Source organism: Zasmidium cellare (assembly GCF_010093935.1).
Source record: "Zasmidium cellare ATCC 36951 unplaced genomic scaffold M409scaffold_30, whole genome shotgun sequence".
Classification (NCBI taxonomy): domain Eukaryota; kingdom Fungi; phylum Ascomycota; class Dothideomycetes; order Mycosphaerellales; family Mycosphaerellaceae; genus Zasmidium; species Zasmidium cellare.
The window spans coordinates 234,226-250,340 of NW_022986974.1; the positions used below are offsets into that span (position 1 = coordinate 234,226).

The 16,115-nt window shown below is 51.5% G+C and overlaps 7 protein-coding genes across 7 annotated transcripts; all 7 read left to right on the forward strand.

Annotated features, from left to right (window-relative positions):
* Nucleotides 1–777: 777 nt before the first annotated feature.
* On the forward strand, nt 778–3,907 carry M409DRAFT_26127 (uncharacterized protein; the record flags this gene model as incomplete). The annotated part of the gene is made up of 4 exons (XM_033807970.1): nt 778–1,189; nt 1,258–1,377; nt 1,430–2,059; nt 2,109–3,907. The coding sequence occupies 4 exons, from the start codon at nt 778–780 to the stop codon at nt 3,905–3,907; spliced, it is 2,961 nt and encodes a 986-aa protein (XP_033664404.1).
* A 587-nt stretch (nt 3,908–4,494) lies between these two features.
* M409DRAFT_68441 (uncharacterized protein) lies at nt 4,495–6,017 on the forward strand (the record flags this gene model as incomplete). Its single annotated transcript, XM_033817846.1, has 3 exons — nt 4,495–5,095; nt 5,148–5,405; nt 5,464–6,017. The coding sequence occupies 3 exons, from the start codon at nt 4,495–4,497 to the stop codon at nt 6,015–6,017; spliced, it is 1,413 nt and encodes a 470-aa protein (XP_033664405.1).
* A 232-nt stretch (nt 6,018–6,249) lies between these two features.
* Nucleotides 6,250–8,359, forward strand: M409DRAFT_57409 (uncharacterized protein; the record flags this gene model as incomplete). Its single annotated transcript, XM_033813620.1, has 4 exons — nt 6,250–7,105; nt 7,154–7,574; nt 7,629–7,917; nt 7,967–8,359. The coding sequence occupies 4 exons, from the start codon at nt 6,250–6,252 to the stop codon at nt 8,357–8,359; spliced, it is 1,959 nt and encodes a 652-aa protein (XP_033664406.1).
* Nucleotides 8,360–10,288: 1,929 nt separating this feature from the next.
* On the forward strand, nt 10,289–10,772 carry M409DRAFT_57410 (uncharacterized protein; the record flags this gene model as incomplete). The annotated part of the gene is made up of 2 exons (XM_033813621.1): nt 10,289–10,487; nt 10,537–10,772. The coding sequence occupies 2 exons, from the start codon at nt 10,289–10,291 to the stop codon at nt 10,770–10,772; spliced, it is 435 nt and encodes a 144-aa protein (XP_033664407.1).
* A 1,327-nt stretch (nt 10,773–12,099) lies between these two features.
* M409DRAFT_26130 (uncharacterized protein) lies at nt 12,100–13,981 on the forward strand (the record flags this gene model as incomplete). Its single annotated transcript, XM_033807971.1, has 8 exons — nt 12,100–12,129; nt 12,182–12,244; nt 12,309–12,666; nt 12,717–12,787; nt 12,842–13,178; nt 13,235–13,378; nt 13,433–13,776; nt 13,829–13,981. The coding sequence occupies 8 exons, from the start codon at nt 12,100–12,102 to the stop codon at nt 13,979–13,981; spliced, it is 1,500 nt and encodes a 499-aa protein (XP_033664408.1).
* A 572-nt stretch (nt 13,982–14,553) lies between these two features.
* On the forward strand, nt 14,554–14,997 carry M409DRAFT_26131 (uncharacterized protein; the record flags this gene model as incomplete). Its single annotated transcript, XM_033807972.1, has 1 exon — nt 14,554–14,997. The coding sequence occupies one exon, from the start codon at nt 14,554–14,556 to the stop codon at nt 14,995–14,997; it is 444 nt and encodes a 147-aa protein (XP_033664409.1).
* A 389-nt stretch (nt 14,998–15,386) lies between these two features.
* M409DRAFT_26132 (uncharacterized protein) lies at nt 15,387–16,046 on the forward strand (the record flags this gene model as incomplete). The annotated part of the gene is made up of 1 exon (XM_033807973.1): nt 15,387–16,046. The coding sequence occupies one exon, from the start codon at nt 15,387–15,389 to the stop codon at nt 16,044–16,046; it is 660 nt and encodes a 219-aa protein (XP_033664410.1).
* Nucleotides 16,047–16,115: the final 69 nt, after the last annotated feature.

The window sequence follows — 16,115 nt, forward strand, 5'->3', positions numbered from 1 at the left end:
GACCAAGTCCACGATGCTCGGAGTGATGCACGGGAGGACCCTCACCGTCACGTAAGGCACCCTTTTAGTCAGGGTTGCACTCTCATGGCTCTAAACGACCTGTTGTCTGGACCTCAGTGCTGCGTTATGTCGCATCAAGCAACAGTGCGGCCACAATCAATTCCGATGTGGCCGGGAGCGGTTGACGGATATCAGATGGAATTGCAATCAGCCTAGGTTTCGTTCTTCGTGTGGCGCTGGTTGCCTTGCACCATTGTGGCCAATTTCCTACAGTTCGCAAGGCAGGACCAAGTTTGATACTTCTTCGATGACAATGTCTACTCCGCTGCCACATCAACGCCAAAGGCTCCAACGCCACAAGTTACACAAGACAGGCTGAAGCCAGCATGGAGACTGCCAAGCAGGCACAACCACGGGCATCCCACACTCCTCACCGAAACAGCAACACCCAAGCGACGAAGAAGCAGCCACTATACTATTTTCGCTCCCTGGCTGTCACATATTCAAGACCACGACAAGGCTTCTAACACCATCTTCTTTACTGAAGGACTTGGCATGCATGAGCTGAAATGCAACGCGGCTTGCGGGCCAATTGTTTCGTCGACGCTCCCACACGCAGCAACGCGACAAGTAAGGCTTGCCCTTCGACTCGACGCCTTTTATGCAGCCAGCAGAAGATAGCCATGGCAGTTATGCGGGCGTTCTATTGCGGGCTCATACACTTATCTTGAAGCCCACTTCGCACTCCATCGCTTTTCTCGCATTTGAGCAGCAGACATGGAGAAGAGCGAGTCTGGACTCTTCGCATTTTGTTTGTTATTTCTAGCCGTGGCATTGTTCTGCTACTGCTGGGAGATCTCGACACGTACACCATGGGACGCAGTGCGAAGAACCCTACGAAGTGCTGTATCGCAAAGGAATCGGGAACAGGCAAACACTTCGCCAGCTGAAAAAAGCAGTGACCCTGATCTGGAAGCCGTCAATGGAACACAGAATCAGGAAAATAATCATTCTCCTCCTCGACACTCGATCGCACGGGCTGTAACGTGGATCCCAGCTGTGCTCTGGCCATTCTCCCTCATTCCTGCATTGCTTTCCTATAAACCGTCAGGGATCCACCACTCTTTAAATACAAACTCATCAGAGGTCTGGAACAGTACGACGTTGGAGCTGGACCCTGACATCGGAGGTATGCGTCTACCTCATCATGCCACAAAAGTGCCTTTCCACCAAAAGCCACTGATTCGATGAATGCAGGCACCGGTATCAGAGTGGGTATTTATATTCCAGTTGGCCTAGCCCTCTTGACACTTCTTGCTGGACTTCTGCACAACGACGACAGTGGAGCAAAGGAGATTGGGAATGCTCAGCTTCTCAGTAAGGCCCTCGCCCCTATGTTACCCACCGCGAGGCAACCTGACCTCTTCAGCTTTATTCTACCTGAACTTCAACGCCGTGAAAGCGGCCTGGCCCCGATTCGAAGAGCTTACCTTCCCCGAGGTAATGGTAGCCTGTATGAGCATCGACCTCACAGCTGCAGGTCTTCAAATGACAACTTCTGGCAAAGAAAGCTTGGCATCTCGGTGGTTTGTCTTTGCATCAGCGCTGAACCAGCTCGTTGCCGCTTCCATCGTTTGCGCAATGCTCGCTCGCATTCGACACAATTACTCCTTCTCGAGTGGGCACTGTGCGTACATCAACTGGTGGGGTCGAGTCGACAGCTGCAATGGGCCATCTAAATCGACATGGGCATACCTAGCTGCACGATGGTGTATCCTACTCCACGGCCTGTGGTTAGATTGGCGCTATGCACAAGAGTTTCACATTATCGAGAATGACTGGCGATCGCTAGCGAGCGGCGACCAAGAGACCGAGAAGAGCAAAGGCGACTTCGACGACGAGACAGATTATCTCTACGGACGTCTGCGAGCTACTGTATTTTCCAAATGGGCGGAGCTTTTGCCGAGTATACTGGTAGCCATGACCGGAATCGAAACCCTTGTTCGCCGCATACCTTTGGATAGCAACATCACCGACTGGGGGTCAGAGCGCTGCGTTGGTACTGGCGATAGCTGGTGCTATCCATTGGGGGTACGTGATATACCAAGTTGTGTATGAGCTGATGGATGATGACTACCGCAAACTTCGCCCTGTCGACTACCCGAGATACACCAATGCATGGCTTCCTCGCAAGGGTCTGTGGAATCAAAAATTGATCGAAGCCGCGAGAACGGGGGACATCAAAGCCGTCAGGGAGGCGCTAAGGGGGAAAAGAGCAGACGTGGACCATGTCGAAGATGGGATGACAGCCTTGCTCTATGCCGTCAGCCTCGACAATGTTGATCTTGTCATCGAACTCATGTCACCAAAGCACGACGCCAAAGTTGCCGTAGAAACGACTGCTCCTGCCGTCTCTTTCGCGGCCGAACACGGAAGGCTGAACGTTCTAAAGCATTTCATCCCCATGCCTCCAGTACAACAGGAAGGCTCAACCAGACTGAGGAGCGTGAAGCGGACTCTTGAGCGTAATCTGACCATGGCATTTCGACCAGATACCGGAGGCGACAATCAGTACTCACGCCAGCCAGATGCAAATGGCAGGAGCCCGCTATGGCTCGCTGCTGTCAACGGCCATAACGATGCCGTAGAGCACATCCTTCGGGTGTGGGATCAATCTACCATTGCTCAGGAGTTATCGAAACACGACCATATAACACAGCGCACTTTGCCGTTTGAAGTGGCTGAGAGGGAGGATACCGAAATCTTGAAGGATCTTCTTCTCAAACGCTGTCCCACAGCAGCCCTGCAGGACACTCTCAAGACAGCCGTCGAGCAGGAGTCTGTAAAGGCTCTTTCGACGCTCATTAAGTGTGATCTGGGGACTTTTGCTGTCAATGAAGAAGGCTACACGATCCTTCACCTGATGGCTCGCAGCAATCAACGCAATAGTCCACTGTTCGACCTGATCATCCAAGCTGGACAGTCTGTGGACATTGGTGATAGCAAAGGCCGTACCCCTCTTCATATCGCGACTCTTTCAAACGCCAGGTTTGTCGCCTTGGATCTGTGCCGCTCTGGCGCGAACCCACATGTGAAAGACACATTCGGCAAAACGCCGTTCTTGAGTGCCGTCGAGAGTAAAGCTGATTTCTTTGTTGATCACTTTTGCAAGCAGGATAAATTTCACGAGGACCTGTTTTCTGCCCTGCAGGAAATACCTGGCCCAATACCGGTCGAAATTTGTGAGATGTTGTGGTCAACAACGATGTACCGCAAAATGCCACTTTTCCTCCACGCCCTGAACCGACTGAATGATTCTCTTTTCATCGCATTGATCAAGTCATCCAAAAGATGGCACCAAAGATCTCTTAGACGCAACAGGATTCACGGCAACGACGACTGGTTCGGAGCGTCTTCTATATCCGCTAAGTTGGGAACAATCTTTGAGCTAATGTCGATGGAGGATCGCAGAGCTTGTGAGCAACGTATCAGGAAAGGAGGCGGAGGGCGCTATCTCGATGATCCTCCAAGAGACTACAAGTGCAATTTCGATGAGCTGACAACAAGCAAAGCTTTTACGGGCAATCTGCATGTGCTTAATACCGACGAAGGTGGCATTGAGATTGAGGACGAGACAGAGGCACGTCTTGACTTTGAATCTCATCTTGGCCCTAGACCCAGCGTCACAACATACCATGTCGCGATTTGGCCGGGAAGGAGAGTGTCGCCAGGAGAGGCCAGGTTCCGTGTTTACTATGTCCTTAAAGAGCTTCCAGATCCGACCTTCACCAGCTTTTCCGTTATCGTCGACAACAAGCGGGTTGGATTGGGCATCCGTTCATACGAAGACGACGACATTTGGAGACAGTTCTTCCGCGAGGGTGCATCGAATGAAGACCTCTATTGATTCATACATGTCGTGGGCTTGCGGGTGCCGTCTCCGTCAACAAAACGACGACCGGAGAAGTACCAAGATCGTGAGGTCGTGAGGAAAAACTCGACGACGATAGCCTTGAATGACCATATGGCATAGCTTTGTTTGCTCACTCCTACTGCGGTCAAACTGACCGCGGACCCGCTCAATGTCACGATAGCTGACCAGGCTGAGCGGATCGGCAATGCCGACAAAGCCCGCGATATACGGAGTGCTCCAATGCAGCTTCCTCATGTCAGTCAGCGTTGATCACGCCTGACTCTCATGCTTTTGTACGACATTTGGTCGAGGCCTTGGCGCATCAGGGAACAGTACGATGGATAACAGGCTTCGACATATACAATCGCGAAGCTCTCGGCGTAGAAACCATCTGCAGCACAAGCGCTAATTCCGATCATACATACACAGGCAAGGGACTTTACGCCCAGGATTTCCAGTATGGAGCATATAAAGTCACGATGATCTGGTTCGCTGAGCATTCTTTTCATGACATACTCACTTGTCTCCTCAAGGCATCTGTCAACCTCACTGCTCTTAGAACAGAAAGAACACTTACAGCCATGGTACTTACTACGAAGGATTGCGACTATCTCGTCATCGGCGGCGGTTCTGGAGGCCTGGCAAGCGCTCGACGAGCATCGAAGTTGTACGGTGCGAAGACCATCATCGTGGAGGCCAAACGACTCGGAGGAACCTGTGTCAACGTCGGCTGCGTTCCCAAGAAAGTTACGTGGCATGCGGCCAGCATCCGAGAGACGCTGAAAGATGCAAAGAACTATGGCTTCTCATTAGAGGAGACGAAGTCGTTCGATTGGCAGTCTTTTGTTGCAAAGCGTTCAGCTCTGGTCAAGAGGCTCAACACAATCCACGAAGAGCATCTCAAAGAGGACGAGGTGGAGTATCTACATGGGGTAGCTTCATTCAAGGATTCTCAAACCGTCGAGGTCACTTTGGAAGGCAGCTTGACTCGGGTACTCGTGAAGGCAAAGCATATCCTCATAGCGGTTGGCGGACGTCCAAGCATCCCTGGCGACGTTGAAGGCTCGGAGCTAGGAATCACCTCTGACGGATTCTTCGAACTTGAAAGACAGCCTCGAAAAGTGGCTATTGTTGGGGCAGGCTACATTGCAGTCGAATTGGCGGGCATGTTCAATGCGCTTGGTAAGAGGCAAGCCCGACATGCTTTACTGTTCTTCCATTGACCGATGAGCAGGTACCGAGACTCACATGTTCATTCGCCATGATCGATTTCTTCGCACTTTCGATCCAATGATACAAGAACAGCTTATGGCGGAGTACCAGCGACATGGTATAGTCGTCCATAAGCAGTCTTCCCAAGCGAAGGTCGAAGATATTGGCAGCGGGTGGAAACGACTGCATTACAAGGACCAAGATGGCGAGGCTGCCGACGATTTTGACTGCATCCTATGGGCGATTGGCCGCACCACTGAATTAGGTCGTTTGAGCCTAGGTACGATACCCCCATTTTGTTTTTACTGCTTACCTTTCATGGCTTACCAGCAATGCAGATGTAACGAACGTTAAGCTGGACGGCAAATCTCGAATCAAGACCGATAAGTATCAGAACACGAATATCGAGCACATCAAAGCCATAGGTGATGGGTGTGACCGCGGCTTCGAGCTCACACCTGTAGCCATTGCTGCTGGTCGACGCCTTGCAGATCGTCTATTCGGAGGAGATGCCCAAATCGACGCTCATCTCGAGTACGACAGCATTCCATCCGTCGTTTTCTCACATCCTGAGATAGGCAGCATCGGATTGACCGAGCCAGCGGCACGAAAGCAATACGGCGATTCCAACATCAAGGTCTACAACACAAAGTTCAACAGCTTGTACTACTCCGTCTTTGACGATCGCGAGGACGCGGTCCCGTGCTCGTACAAGCTGATATGTGCTGGGCAAGATCAGAAGGTCGTTGGTCTGCACATCATTGGACCTGGATCTAGTGAGATGCTCCAAGGGTTTGGTGTTGCTATCAAAATGGGTGCTACCAAAGCGGACTTTGATCGCTGTGTTGCTATACATCCTACCAATGCGGAGGAACTGGTCACGCTGAAGTAGAGGCTCGCCGAGATGTTCAATAGACGTATATGTCACCAAGGATAAGAGCTGCACGACGCTAATGCAGGCGTCGGACCAGCAAGTACCTGCGTACCGGCATGACTCCGACCTCCATCGGACTAAAGCCTAGAGCTCTCGTTCTTCTTCACGACACAGCGCCTGTCCTTTAATCTTCGATCTCAAAAACTTCCAGACTTTTCGACATCACCATTGCCAACGTAGCCAGTACAAAATGGCCTCGACTCCAACCAACGGCAGCTCAGCTCGTCGAAAGAATGGGAAGGACGCCTCCTGCGAGCCTTGTCGCAAGAGCAAGATACGTTGCGACCACGCCCGACCTATCTGCGGCAGATGTCGTCAACGCAGTCTACATTCTCAATGCTTCTACCATCCGGCGCCTCTCTCGAGAAAGAAGCCTGCCAGCAGTGCGGCTCAAAGCCAGGATACGGTCATCTCAACCCATGCCGAAGAGACCTCGGTGCCAGAATCGATACCATCCACGGCAACAGCTACTCAATCCGCGAACGTAACCCATCTGAAAGGCTTCAGTAGCGTCTTGAATCGTACTCGTGCAGAGTACACAGCGCGGATAGCCGAGGTCCTGCACCATCTTCGCGACTTCCAGACAATAGAAGACCTTATGGCTTCCTACTGGCCTGCTAGTCAATCGGCAATCTTACCAGGTGGCTTGATCATGCGCGGAATGCCGGCACTCGGTCAGACAGTTGCTCTGCATGTCTCGTCGAATGAAGAGGATCAACTCATGCAGTTGGCCAAGAGAGTAATGGACTCCACTTCCATTCGCGTCAAGATCAACGCATCACTCACTCCAGAAGACTTTATGGACTTGTTTACTGGAGAAAACCTTCGTTTGGAATACCTGGGCCTAATATTTTCCATTGCAGCACGCTCGTACTTCATCGGTATGGCAAAGAACATGGCATGGAAGGAAGAATTCCTGCAGCAGATATACCAATGCAGTACCACATGCTTGCAAATGGCTCGCGAGCTGACTCCGGTCAATGATATGACAGTGTGGCTGGCCCAAGATCATGCCATAATGACCAGTGCCATCGAAGGCGACTCTAGTAAGTCTTGGTCTAGAGGTTTAGTGATTCCCATCTAACGCCAAGCAGGTGAAGTCCACTGGAGATGCCAAGGCGACCTCCATTTGGATATATTTTCTCTGGGTATATATCAAGAGAGCCAAATTACAGTAGACACGCCTTTCTTCCTCGCCGAATGTCGCCGCAGAACGTACGCTCGAGCTTATCGTAACGACAAGTTCATCTCCGCGCTGCTCGATCGTCCTCCTCGATTGCTCAAGCGTCGTTCGAATGTCGAACTACCCCTGGATCTTACTGACGAGGAGCTCTTGGCAGAGCCTGGTGAGCTTGCACTGGCACGAGGTCGACTAACTTCAGAAGGTTGGGCCCAAACGGGTTGCATCAGTGCCGCTACGTGGGCTCGGATTCGTGTCGTCACGGCAGAAATGACTGAGGAGATCTTCGAGTATAGGTGGCTGCCCGTACATCCTGAGTCCATTATCGCCTTGAGGTATGTCTATCACGATAAGCTATACCCACAACTACAGCGCTGATCAACGAGCAGGGCGTTAGCAGACAGGAATCGGCAAACTTGGTCTTCTCTACCATCCCACGTACAGTACACCTCAGCCGCTTGGCAATCAGGCAGTGACCCACAAAATTGCTTCATGCTGGTATCAGTCTTGTTGGGGTTCCTCAATACGGAGTTCCAACTATTTCAGATGATCGAGAAACATGATGTGGACGCTGCGCAGCGACTCATTCTGGTTTCGTCAGAAATCGTGTCTCTAGTCCTGGAGCTGGGCTCGTATCGTAGAAAGGCTGTGTACATGCATGCCAGGTTTTCGGATGTTGTGAGATGATACAACTTTCTTTGAGGTATTCTTGCTGACAGGTGTATAGCTTCTGTATTTTGGGCTCGCTCCGGCGTTGGTGCTCTCCCAGGCTCTGACCAAGAGCAAATCGGATCCTTCGAGTCTGCCGCCAGGCCTTCGTAGGTCGACCCTCATCAGGCATCTTTCCGCATTCATCTGCCAGCTGGAAAGCATCAGCGGCCCAGGCGAGGTGAACTACGACATCACTTCTCATGCTGCTGGGTTGATCACCGCTGCATTGGACGAAGTGCTTGACGTCGCCGAGCCAGGTCCATCCTCAGCACCAAGTGATGCTTTGGCGACTCCACTTGACTTCGACATGGCAACACTGTCGTCAAGCTACCCTGATATCTGGGAAGGGTTCGACTTGAACGAATGGCAGAAGCAGATTGACTGGAATGTAGGGTATGATGGCTTCTAGGCCGCGCCGGAGAGTGTATGCCGGACGTCAGTCCATCAGCCAGCCGATTCTCGAAGGACATTGTTGTGCAAAACGGGCATCTGCTACGAAAGGGGCTGGCTGGGGTGCTTTCCTGTCCAAGGAACTCGAGGCGCCGACGATGGTATCTCCGGCACTTTTAGGCTTTGCATTGATCGTGGAGCGATCTTGCTTTACGCCAATCTTTGGTACGCCTCGAGGTTCAGACAGCGAAACATTCAGCCAGCTTTTCAGATGCTGCGAGCTGCGACAACTAAACCCTCGTCCGGTGGTCGCGAATCTTGCGGCTGGTGGACGATGGCGGAGCCTGGTCTGTGGACAGAAGCCCACGCTGTTAAGTCTAGGAGCCTTGTCAGGGATCATTGTTACCATTCAAATTGACCCCGGTCATCGACGTTTCTGAACGGCACAATACAAGTCCTCCGAGTTGGTGAAGTCCAGTGAAGTCCGTCCAGCAACTGAGCCACCATGCAAACCGATGACGAAGAAGTCTTGAACCGTACGATTTTTGACTACTACGACAACCTGGCCCGATATCCCCAATCGACAAGGCTTACTTCGAGAAAAGAGGAGCACAGGGAGTCTCATTCTAGGCAATACAGAAGCAAGAGACTGGATTCATCATCCACGGCTGTGCCACTGAACTGCATATACGAGAACACGAACAGCACATCTCTAGTGCCCAATCTTTCTCTGCTCCCCGTGTCTAAGGCGAGACAGCAGAGAGCAGATTTCGCTAATGCGCACACGTGCTAACAACAGCTACAGGATTAGATCTATGAGTTCCAACACTTTGACGGTGATTACAAGAAGTGCGCCGCCCACCAAGACCGGAATTGCCGCAGTGTCGTTTGTCCGCCATGCTGGCCAATGCAATATGCTGTGAGCTACAATCCCCTCGATTGACGTAGCACTCCATGCCAGAATGCAGGCCTCCGAGGGGGATCCACCGAAGAAGTACACAGCGCCCCATGAAATGCAGAAGAAGCCAACTTGGTGTGGCCTAGAGAACGAGCAATGCATTAGCCGACGTCTGGTGGTGTAGTACGCGTACTTTCCCGGGGACGGAATCAGTCGTGCCTTGGACGTACCATAGCAGATAGAGTTCCCCGGCTAGTGGTATTGTAAATATGGCAGTGACAAACACTGCTCTAAGGTCAACGTCAAGGGGGTAAGCACGTTGGCGATCAAGTGGAATACCCGTGTGCTTCTTCATCCACCCCAACGTGTGCCCGATATCCATCCTTCTGCTACGTCTCTGACTTTGTTTAATCTATGTTTGTACGTCGAATGTGCGTCTGCGAGTGGGCTCAAAAAATTTGCGACAATCGTCTTTTGTTGAGGGCTATCAGCTAGCGGCCGTGATATACAGTAGCAACATTTGCAAATCGCCCCCAGACAGCCGGAGTAGCAGAGAGTGGGGATATGGTAGCAGTCAAGCGGATCAAGGTTGCATCGAAGACGCGGTCGAAGTTGCATTAACATAAAGTATAGAATCTAATGTCTTGATGTTGATACTTTCTTAGCTCGGCGAGAGTCCGGCGCGGATCAGTTGTGATTGAGCTGCGATTGTGAACAACACTTACACGAGGCAGGCACACGTCATTGGCCATTGCCATATATGCAACTAATGCATACAGCGCGGAGTATGGAGTGATACATGTTGATCTACTTCATCCGAGCTGTTCAACACACCTCCATCGATGCACATATAAAGGCTGAGTCATTTCATCATCTTTCCCTATGTTCAACAGCCTTCGTTGACAGCTCGTCTATCTACTACAGCCTCTCGCATTCAGAACAGTCCTCGACCCAAGACACGCTAGCATTCAATAACTGGCGTTGATCACGCGGTTTGGGACAGCAAAGGTCAGTCATAAGCATCTCCAGCCTCGCTTATCATCTCATGATATGACGTACGAATTCTGCTGTAGGCAATGTTTACACACCGCGAGCAAGCATCCTAAGACCGGTGACAACATCCTAACGATTCATCTCAACGGCAGAGTAGAGGACACCCCTGTTGGGCGCCGGGTTGTCACCGCTAGCCACTGGCTCAATGCTGGCCAGTCCTCCACCGAGGTGGGCTCGTTTGCAGCCTCTTGGAGTTGTACGCAACAGGCCCTTACTGTCCTTTGAAGCTCTACTGACGGTTCAAGATTCCGGCACTGCATACGACGCATACAGCGATGATGCTGCAAACGCCGACGCCCAGCAGGTATCTTACGACCTATTCGGTGGCGAAAATCGCGAAGAGCTTCTCGCCCCCTACGACTGTACCACTTTGACTCCGTCTAACGGCGATGACGAGTCTGCCAACATCTCTATCACGCCACAAGGCCCCGGCCTCAGCACTGAGATCGAGCCAGCATGCGGTGCCGGAACAGCAAATTGAATGAGCCTGACTTCCACGTCGTCTACGTTCTGGAAAATGATCCCTGTGTGATGCTCAGATTACCAGCAGGCAGTATCTTACTTGGATTCTCGATGGGACAATGGGGTTCGGTTTGCGATGTCCCTTTTCCGAGAGATTCATTGCGCTGCTCGATCATCTTGTTGCTGTGTTGCTACCAAGAGCGCTCTCTTACTCTTTTGCTGAGTCCTAGATAGTTCTCGCCTGGTGAGATATCGAGGTAATCTTGCGAAGAGGCAGTTGAGTGCTTGTATGCGATGAAACGGTCATTATACTCATGCCCCTGGCTCGTCGCTTCTCTGCACTGCGTCCGACTTAGCCTTAACACCAAACCCAGACCTTCTCCCATACGCTTCATGGAAAGCATTTGTGGCATAGTAGGTCCGCGCACTCGCCCGCCAGGTCCTCCATCGTTGCATTCGTGTTGAAGCTGTGCAACCAGGTGTGGTTCTCACACTGTTCCTGGCTTCAGGCGGCTTCACTACAGATACTCTGCGAGCATTCACAGAGTCTTTAACGACCGGCAGAGTGGCTCAGCCTGCGGAATTGGCGCCGGTCTATGCTGACCTCGCTGATCCACAATTGTGGTTCTCGAGCGGTGCTGTTTGGTTGTCGAATGGCGCTGATTGATAGTTCTGTCCAGTGCATCGTAAGCTATTTTCCTGGACTGGACAATGGGCTCACTAAATGCGATGCAGCGGTATACAAGGCTGACAGAAACATTCGCGGTGTTTCCCAATCCAGTATTACCGTTCTCGTTTGGTCTTCGGCCCACGGATTTCTTCTGTTCCATCGCCTGTTCAAAGCTATTTCCTCAGCTCCATCATTCCATCGCAACGGCACCTGTGCAAAGTTCGGCAATGGGACTTGGATACCGACCGACTGGCGCCCACGTGGTATAAGCGTTCTTACGTGAAGCTTGAATTGTTCCTTCGCTCGGCAGTGTGGTACCGCCATGCACGTGAGAAGACACCTCAAACCCCAATCGGTCATACCCAATCCAGACCTCAGAACCACCCTTACTCTCCACATGCCTCCGCACTTCATCAGTCGAAGGAAGCGGAGGCGGAGCCTCTGGGGTCTGGAGTCTGTGGTTGCGTGGCCCTCGTTGCCGCCGAAGTGGTTCGCGATCGGTGACGATCATTACGCGACGGCAATTCCTATACCAGTGCCTGCATTCGGGAGGCGCAGAGTGATCATCAAGTTATGTTGATGTGTCTTGCATCTGCTTCATCCTTATCTTGTCAAACAACACGCACCATTCTCGAGAATAATAGCTACCGTGCTGTGGCCTTGCCATGTCCACAAGATGCATCGGCCGTCGGGGTACAATATTCTTGTGAGTTTTACAGGCATTGGATGGTGTGCACTCTTGTCTAACTGTGCCGTAGATCGCCATGGCGGCCACCATGGGTAGTTTGACCTATGGTTACACCAACGCCATTCTGGGAAATGTGAGTTCATTCTCAGTCTACAGAACTCCGTTCTCACATGACCGAAAGGCGCTGACACCAATAGACTCTGACCAAAGCCTCGTTCTTCGAGTACATGAAACTCGATCCCGAAGGTCCTGGCGCACAACATGTCCAAACTATCGAAACGATCTGGAACGGTATGGTCTATACTGGAGGCATTCTGGCGATGTGGGCATCCCCTGTCATTGCGGATAAGTTTGGACGACTGGCTCTCATGCGATTCGGTGGTGTCATCGGAGTCATCGGTGCTGGCCTACAAGCTGGCAGTGTCAGCACTTCTATGTTGATTGTTGCAAGGCTCATAGCAGGAGCAGCGATGGGAATCTGCGCTGGTACTGTGCCTACATATCAGGCTGAGATTGCGCCCCCGATGAATAGGGGATTGATTGTTGGCCTTCACGGTACGTCTTCAAGCTACAGTGGCTAACCTACAAAAGCTTACGAATTGCAGCGAGCATGATCGGTTTTGGTAACGTGATTGCTGGTTGGGTCGGAGTTGGCTTCTTTCACACCTCTTCACAGGTAAGGACTTCCACTCGACCAAATTTCAGTCCTCCTGACTCACCTATATTGCAGGTGGGATGGAGGTTTCCCTTTGGACTCCAGGGCCTTTTCCCGCTTGCGCTGTTCCTCCTAACATTTAAGCTACCTGAATCACCTCGATGGCTTTGCATGAATGACCGCTCGGAAGAGGCTGAGAAAATCTTGGTCAAGCTTCACAAGCGAAAGGACGACCCTAACCACGAGTTCGCCCACCGTGAGATGCATATCATCACGGAGCAGATTGCATACGAGAAAAGAACAAAGTTGCCTCTCCGCCAGGCGCTGACACAGCGCTCGCTACAGAGGAGGTTCCTCACTGGTTGGATGGCAATATGGTGCACGCAATGCTCTGGTGTCATTGTTGTCCTTGGTATGAACATGTGACTGTCATCTATCAAACGAGTCTCAACTGACACTTCATTGCAGCGTATCAATCGACCATCTATCAGGGACTTGGCTTCTCGGCCTTCACTGCCTCTATCCTCGGCGCTGTGTGGTGCGTGATGAACTTTGTTGGCAACTTCACTGGAGGTGTCCTGGGAGACTACATTGGCAGGTCGAGACAACTTGGTCAGTGAATGGGATTCTCGAACCCCTGAACATGACGGCTAACATGCAAGCTAGTCATCGGTCTTGGAGTCAACATACTGCTCCTGACCGGCCTATGCGTATGCACTAAGATCGATAACAAGCCCGCCCAAACCGGTGGAGCGGTCTTCACGCTACTCGTGGCCTTCATCTATGCGGCATTCCTGGAATGTCCTGCACTGGTCTACAGCTCTGAGCTGTTCCCCGGAGAATGGCGTGCTTTCGGCGTATCAACGTCGATCTCCATTTCATTCGTCGGACAACTCATCTTCACGGTCGCCGCGCCTACGGCTTTACAAAGCATAGGTGCTTACTTCTACGTCGTCTTTATTGGCTTGACGGCTCTGCAATTCGTTATCGCCATATTTCTATTCCCTAACGTACGTATGAAACCGTCGTTGCGTTTGGGAATGCTTGCTGACTCCACAACAGACCAAAGGTATCACTCTCGAACAGATGTCCGCTGTATTTGGCGATGTCGTGGTGGACATGGATGGCAACGCGGAAGATCCATCAGATTTCCTCAAGGAAAACCACGAGGCTGACACCCTGAGGCTGGAGAATGCAGGAATGGGGAAAGCATAAATAATATAAAGAGACGTTGTGATCTTCTATCTCGTTCCAGTCCTCTTGCCGCTCAAGGTGGTAGATTCATCCCCATTGCTCACCAGCTACATAGGTAGTATCTAAGCAATTTGCAGTGCGATTAGGAGCTCGGTCTCGTCACAAGTCTGGGTGCTAATGTTGTCGTTCCAACTTGTCATGGAACGACGAGCACAACTCTTTGAGCGTTTAGGAAACACATTAACAACCTTGACCATCGAGCCGATGTGGCCGGCCTGTCATTCCCCTGTCACGGGCCGAAGTTGATGAGACTAGGTAAAGCCTAATTTGGCCAAGCCGATTGAGATGAAGACGGCTGGAGGCTTCTGCCAAAGTCCGACAGCCTCACGGCACCAACTTCTAGATTACGATGGATCTCGAGCAGACTTGTCGTCCAACTAGACGATGGACCGGAAATCATAATGATGCTCAGAAAACGAGTGGATGATGATGCTTCTACAAAACGCGGATTACCCAATCGGGAAGCCGAAGCTAGGGCGAAAAGGCTTGCTTACTTCACGTCTTGTGAGCTCTGACATCCATCCTTCATCAACATGGATACTCCCATCGAGAAGTCGGCAGATGCCGAGCATTTAGAAGCTCTCTGTCACAGCTTCGTCAACGCCTGCAACACCCGCCGATTAGATCGAGCAAACCCAGTCTGGGACGCCTACGCACCAACATTCCGCGCAGAACCTGATCTGGACCCCAATCAAAAGATCGTAAACCTCGAGGAACTCCTGGCGCAGATTAGGGAAGTCATCGCTGCAAATCCGGCTCATCAGATTGAGATTTTCTCCTTCGATGTCAAAATCACGGAGAAGACCGGGAATGCGCATGTTTTTATGACTACGGAGATCACGGGGTGTCCGGAGGGTGTGAGGAGGCAGAATGCGGTAATTTTTGAGTTTAGGAAGATTGAAGGAAAGTGGAAAGCGATTTGGTATAGAGGATTGCGAGGGACTGGTGGCTTGGATAGTGGGTTCGGCGGCCTGTAGTCCGTGGCGACAATCTGGTGCTGGATTCAGCTAGAGTCCTGGGGGCTACTGACAGAACCGGTCATCTATCTGCCATTTCCCTGAAATGTTGAGCTGGAATGATCCGATTGAAAGGGCTCTCTATACGATGGCGAAACTTCTACGAGCATTCTGGATGATACGAAAGCTGAACCTTTGTGAGATCACATTTCGCCCTTAAGCGACGGCATATGCATGAGCGACACGCTTTAGTCAGACAAAGGATGTTTGCAAGCCAGGTTGTTCCGGAAACTACCCACCAGACCACTGATAAAGATGTTGGCCAGTATATGTACTCATGGAGCATCGACCGAGAGAAGCAGCTCCCGCTCTCCACCGAAGTCACCGTCTGACGCCGGAAGAGCCTTTGCATGTCGAGCCTTCTGGACTCCATTCATATCCAGGACGTTTCAGACCTTGCACCTGAGACGAAAGTTACTGAACCTGAGCTCTACGTTCTTCTCGGCCACTTCCAGCCTCTCAAGCCACCGGGACATCTGCGACGACTGGGGAGAAAGTTATTGAAGCATGGCTCTCCCCCAAAGCACGAGTATGACAACGTCCATTACAGCCGACTCGAGGGCCTCTTCAGCACCAAGGTTGACGCGGAACGTCGTATGCAAGCACTAATGGTGGAGAGACAAGTGACTTTCGCCTACATTGCGCCGCATCCCGTCCTGGATCCATCAGCTCAGGAGGTCGGTATGGGTCTCCAATTTGAAACATCTTCAGGACTGCAGAGTTACTGGATCATTGGTCCAAATCCAAAGAAATATGTTGGGACTCTTCCATTCGGCATCATGTTGGAACAACGGAATGGTGATCAGCAAGGTGAAGAACATACGAGTGACGGGTGTGGGGAAAGCTATGAAGATTCTAAGTTGGGGGAGAGCCATGGTGATGGATCCAAGTCGGAGGAAAGCGAAGAGGACTGTGCACACGAGAGCTTGGATCAGGGCTTGCTTGATGGGCGACGGATTGATCGGGATGGCGAGAAAATCAAGGAGAACTTGCGAAAGATGATCCTGTGATGATATCCTACTTGGTCGCAAGCATTGATTCAAGGACTGCAAAACTGATTGTTTAGAGTTGGTTGAATC